Here is a 6381-nt window from a genome sequence, read left to right on the forward strand (position 1 = left end):
GATAAATGTGTGCATGTTGTGTGGAAATATTAATCCGTGATTAAATAGTATGAGATTAGATTATCATGTTGATTAAAGAACCATGTAAAATGTTAAGGGAATGTTACAACCTAACATATGACTTATTTAACGTAAAAAAAGTTTTATTTCGAAACTTATAGTTCTTAATATGACAGTATGTCACAAGCCTAAATATTATGCGAAGCATTGCTGACTTACTCGGAACACTTCTTTATCTATTAACGTGACACATATCAAATTTGAATGACATTGTATTACAGGCAGGAATGTCGTTTAAGTTCACTGTTAACCAGTTTAACGAGAGCTTGTTGCTTGCCAGTTGAAAGACTAGCCGACAAAAATCCTCAATTTACATTACACGTCTATTAAGTTAGATTGCTTATTAGCACATTTAATTTAAATTTTATTGGTAAGAAAAACACTCATGAATAAATTAATCCTCAAGTTAAAGTTATTTATCGTTATAAATTAAACGTTATCGATATTTCATATTCAAAATGATGTGAAACCATCTAGTTTTGCATCACATTGCTGTTTCCTACAACAGTCTAACTATCAACAAATAAATACCGTAACTCAGATAGCCATTAAATAGAGTATCTAATTCTCAGCATTCGCTATTCTTTTGCGAATCGTGTTGCGAAATAATTTAAATCGCAAACTTGTAACGGTGTAATCTATTTAGGATTTTATATATTAAAGAACAATATTTTAATTGCTAATCTGAATTCCACTACTTAACTAAATGCGAAATATTATGCTCTCTGAATTTATTAATTATTATAGCTAAACATTAGACATATTCAGTAATATCATCAATATTATTTTATTACAAAACTTAAGACAGTTAAGAATTAATGCGCTTTTAAATACGGCACACTAATCTTTTAACAGATCACTTATATATATAAGCTTTATAAACTCTCAAAGTGCAATCTGCATTATGAATATTGTTTACATAATTCTATTTGGAATTTATGAGCATTTACTTACAACGTGAAACGTCAAATTCTTCTAAATGTCAAACTTTTGTTTGTTCCGAATAAAAGATTTAATTGTTTATTTAATACATAAAAATATATTTTTGTTAAAGCCAACACGAAGACAAAATCATAATTGATAAAGTTACATGTTGTGTTTAACAAACCCAGTAGAAGAAATAACCAAAGGGAAATCTAAAAGGTAGACACTGCAATTGCAGTTCTTTGTAATGTGCGTGGGCACACACACTCCTAAGGGTTAATAGGTTTTAAAATATGTTTAGCAATACCGGGTGATAAAACTAGACGTCAAGATCTAATGTTATTTGTTGTATTCCCTTCATATATATTTTTTATATATTTAACAGTAAAAAAACCCTACTAGAATCTCTTAAGTAGCGACGCGACATATTTCAATGGAACACATAACCTCCCGTTTTAATAATATCAATTGCATTGCCGAATTTGCTATAGAGGTGATTAAAATAATAACTTTATTTTAAATATTATTGTGTGTTAAAATAAAATATTATCCAAGTAACCTAGTAGCTTCTCATATTTTATATGGCAATGAATTATATTTAATTATCTTTTTAAAAATCCAACAGTTTCAATTATTATTATCTGAGTTCAAATCGATAATGTTTGGGGTTTAGGTCGTTCGAGTTATTGATGGAGATATTATTGAGTTGGCTTTGAAATTATCTGCGAAGGTAACACACACAGGTCAGCGGGAGATGAAGGTGAATTTATTTCTCCATGGAGCCTAGGGCACCAACAGATTACTTACGGCACAAAATATTGTTTTTGTTTTATTCAATTTGGTTTTTTGCTTCGACAGCTTTATGCTCGTGGAATATTAATTATTATATACATTTTTATTCGATTTTATTTGCATTGGCTAAATTGTTTTTACATCATTCAAAAAATGAATAGATAGGTACACGTTTTATTTGATTTTAAACGTCATGATTATTGTGATATTAAAATATAGATAGATATTGTCAGTATCATTAAAATGTAATTTTTTTGTAACCTAATTCTTCAGTGATATTTTTTTGTCGATGTTCCCTTCGAAAACTGTCATTTTTGTATGGTTTGTCAAACCAAAACAAAACACGATTTACATACTAACAGCGCCCAATACTACTGTAAAAATACTACATTATTTTTAGATAAGATACGAAGCAAATAAATGGTTCTACTAAGTTCGTAGTAAAAACCCCAGCAAATTACTGAAATCCTCTTTTGTGTAAAGAATTCAGACCATCGATAAAATACATTTCTAGAATATTACTTTTCAGAACAGAACGTAAATTTAATTTTACAAGTCATTTTCAAAATTGGAACTGATTGTGTGAAGAATATAGACAATCGATAAAGTACCTTTCTACAATATTTCTTTAAAGAACAGAAGATGAATTTAATTTTACAAGTCATTTTCAAAATTGGAACTGATTGTGTGAAGAATTCGTACAATCGATAATATGTCCATTTATAATACTTAAAAAAATTAATTCTTTATTTGAGATTTGAATTTCTTATGGTTATTCTTGACTAGTGAAATAAGATTTCGCGATTTTCAAGGGTCTGCGGTTTTTCGCTAAAATGCAATTATCAATCCTACAGTTATAATAACCCATGATTTTCACGGGTCTGAGCTAGTATTCTTCCAATTTATAATAGTGAAAGTCAAGTTACTTTCTCAAGCAATAAGGATTAGCTTCGCGAAGAGTACCGCGGAAGTGGAACATTTACTAACGCGTCTGGAATCAAAATGTCTTTATTGACCCACTGAGGCACCCATGTGATTATTAATTGAGCCAAAACCTAGTCTCATTCAGCACGTGATTAAATTTCCTTGTCACCGAGTTGCTGAGACTGACCATTCAGACCTGATACTGGGAACACAACTAATAACTACCAGCCATGTATGTACCTTGCTTAGAAAGGCCAACTAAATTGCTTCGGAACGAAGTAATTAAATAGTTAAAAGATAATATTTGTAATACTTTCATAAAAAAATCATTTAAGGCTCCGTAGTAAGCGTTCAAAAGAAGAAGGTTTGAAAGGGAGATATGTTAATACGGATGTAAGAAGGAGCGCACGTATATTAAAAATATATATGTAATTAATTGGTGTCAGTGAAAATATTATTATTAAAGCTAGACTTATGAGAATTATATTCAGAATGCATAATGTCCTTATTTTATTACGCATATCACCTCATTATGAAATATAAGATAAAATAATACATTTAATATATAATCTTGTGTGTTTGTGAGTGATGTGTGTTTATATTGGTTTTGTGTGTTACGTGTAGGTTTTATTTTATGCTTTATCATTTTGGTAAAATTGTCTTTTTTGTTCTTTAATCCATTTTGTAATTTTGTGTGTGAATTTAATTTTATCTTCCTCAATTTTAATTTCAATTTTTAGACTGTTGAAAGCTTTTATAGCATGGTATTAGTAGTGTCTTTGTCCAAAGCTTGAATTTACTGTCGGAGTTTTTATGTTTTCTTTGTACGCTTGTCTAACTGGTCTGTTAGTGTTATTTTGTGTATATTGAAATTTATTTTTTTGTTAAAAATGTAGTTTAGTAATGTTTTATCGTATAATTGGCGTATATCTAGTACGTCACAGCTGTTGAATATTTGGTCTGTATCAGTCAGTCTATGTTTTTGTTTTTTTAGTATTACCTTTAAGATCGTTTTCTGTACGGTTTCTATGTAATTTATAGCCGAGTTTGTTGCTCCTTTTTTTTGCTCCTTTTCTGCTTATACTATTAGTTTCCGGACACCGTGTATATAATCATCTCTATGGATCAAAAGTATAACTGATCCAACTCTGTGAAATCCCGTCAAAAAATAATAAGATATTTTTCGCAAAACTTAACAACCTCAAAAACTATTTGTACCTATATTACTTAACTTATAACTTCCAACCATAACAGCTTATTTGTTTAACCATTCAGTAAAAATAAGATGAAAAACCGTGTGAAAAAGCTTTTCTGTAGCGATCACGATAAAATGTGTAAAAAATTAAGTCAGGTGAAAAAGTATCGTAAGTAATGGTAAAAGTTTTTTACCCACAGTTCGTGTACCGGCGTAATTCTGCACACCATAATAACAAGTCGTACTACGTGCTAAGACGTATTTAACCAAATTATTGAAACACATCAAAAATGATGTAGTTAATTTTTTTTTTAATCTCCTATCTTAGAAATGTTAAATCTGTTTGGTAATAATGAACAATTACTGATACATCACAAAAAACTCTTGTAATTAAATCTACTTGCTATTTTAAAGAAAGTCGTTCTTGCATTCTTTCTTTTTTATATTTTTCGGTTCAATGAATCAAAAAACCAAGGGGTTTATGTATGAAACATAACACCACATCGAAACTTCTCTGAACGAAACTTTCATCCGCAAACTTTTCAAATTTCTGTTTTCACAGCATCCAACAGAAAATAGTATCAAATTACATCAACGCCGGTCAGGCGCCAAACCCGTTTTCAGAACGCAACAATGACCGATTGAAATACTACAAGTACAGCTGTATTCATCACAACTTGTTTCGCTAGTACTTATTATTTATAACAGCCTCTTCGGTCATCTTCACTTTCTTTTCGAACGATTAACGGTATATTCAACACGGGTCAATTTTCTCACCTCGTAATCATGATGGATGATTTAAAAAAAGGCACTTTTAAATAAATGTTTCTCTCTGCACTGTGTTTATGATTAAGTTATCCACTTAATTCACTGGTAATGTCTTAATTTTGTCCGTTCACAACAACAAAAATAAAAAAATTAACTCACAAAATAATTTTTTGAAAAAAAAAAATTAAAGATTATTTTTATTATATATTTTTTCGTAATTTAACAACATCTTGTTTTGGAGAAGTAAGTGCTTATAAGGTGACTGCGTATATCGGGTACCGGCATACGACTGACTGGAGCAGATAAGACCGTTTCCATGAAGAGTTCCGCCTTGAAGTCCTCTCCCCACTGAAAGTGACAGTGGCACACTGCTGGGGGAGTCTGACCACGTGAGAATCGCCATCGAACACAAAAGTGAAAGGTAATAAAGGAGCACTTCGCCAAAAAATGCCACCTTAACTGCACTCATTCATATTTGAGCACACTATTGAAAAACACCCTTTTTAAGATATTACTCTTACTTTTAAGAAGCAAAAATTATAATTAAGGCGCTGATCTACATATAAACATAGCTAGTTAAAAATGGTTTCAGCCACAGAAAACTAATTTTTCGTTTCTTCAGCTTTCCTTTGTCCTATAAAATAAATATTGTAATACCTGTATCACGTGCATTTGGCAGCTGCTTGTATCATTATTACTCATGTAGAGCTCTTAGCAACAGCTTTATATGTACCTATATTCAGATGAACATTGCACAGCATACTTCATTATCTAATTATCTATCTATTTAACTATATAAATAAAAATGTAAATGTTCGTTTGTTAAAAATCTAAAATCTCCGAAAGTGATTTAATAATTTCTTTTGAAATTTGGACATAACGTTGCATTCAAATACGCGTGTGTTTTTATATACCTATATTATACAGGTGTCACTTGCGATAGGTGAAAACATTATTTTTGAATAACTACGCCATCTGTTGGACAAACATGATTTTCTTGAAAAACAGCACCATATATTGGAAAATTATGAATTTTTTTGAAAAACAGTAACATCTGCTGGACGTTAGCGCAACGCAATTGTTTCTCTGTATGCACAGATAGACTGAGCCACAGTAGGGCGTGGCGGGGTACAGCAAGTAACCTAGTATAACTCATAGATCACGATACTATGTTCAAAACAATCAAAACCATAAAGTAATTCTAAAGCTGGATTCAAGTACATTATCTCATTAAATACAGGTACCTACTTAATGCAGCTTATGAAGACATTTCCAGATGCTTTTTTACCAACTTTTAGATTTATATGGATTTCAAAAAATATTACATTCAAACAACCTCCGTGTGTAGGCATACATATTCTATTAAGACGTTATAAGATTACGGTGAAGATTTTATTAAATAATAATAATAATTTTTTAAATATTTATGTTGAGGGATCAGTAGGATTTATAGGCCCTGTTAGAAGTTCTACCGAGCCGAACCCTCTGATATGAAAATATCTGGAGTTGGTGAATTATTTTCCCATTTGATCTCTGGTGAGTTGACGTGTTGTTCTTGTATTGTTTTGTATTTATTTAGCTTATATAATGCATTTGCATAATGTTGATTGACTAGATGATCATTTGTGGAAAAGTGTGTGGAAGGGTTTAGTTTTTCCTATGTGGAAGATCTAACCCGGACAATAAAATCGGAAGTCCTAATTAAGGAGCCAGTGAGA

At 30.7% G+C, this 6381-nt stretch overlaps 1 protein-coding gene across 1 annotated transcript in view; it reads right to left on the minus strand.

The window, feature by feature from the left end:
• The window catches only part of cysu (peroxidase homolog), a 90302-nt gene extending 85370 nt beyond the window's left edge, over positions 1 to 4932 (minus strand). The window contains exon 1 of the mRNA XM_089639194.1: positions 4673 to 4932. Coding sequence (XP_089495320.1) covers positions 4673 to 4683 — 11 coding nt within the window. The 5' untranslated portion in view covers positions 4684 to 4932. The remainder of the gene's footprint in view (positions 1 to 4672) is intronic.
• Between the last annotated feature and the right edge of the window lie 1449 nt (positions 4933 to 6381).

This window comes from Hesperophylax consimilis, chromosome 14 (genome assembly GCF_061612785.1).
Source record: "Hesperophylax consimilis isolate HC1 chromosome 14, BYU_Hcon_1.0, whole genome shotgun sequence".
NCBI lineage: Eukaryota > Metazoa > Arthropoda > Insecta > Trichoptera > Limnephilidae > Hesperophylax > Hesperophylax consimilis.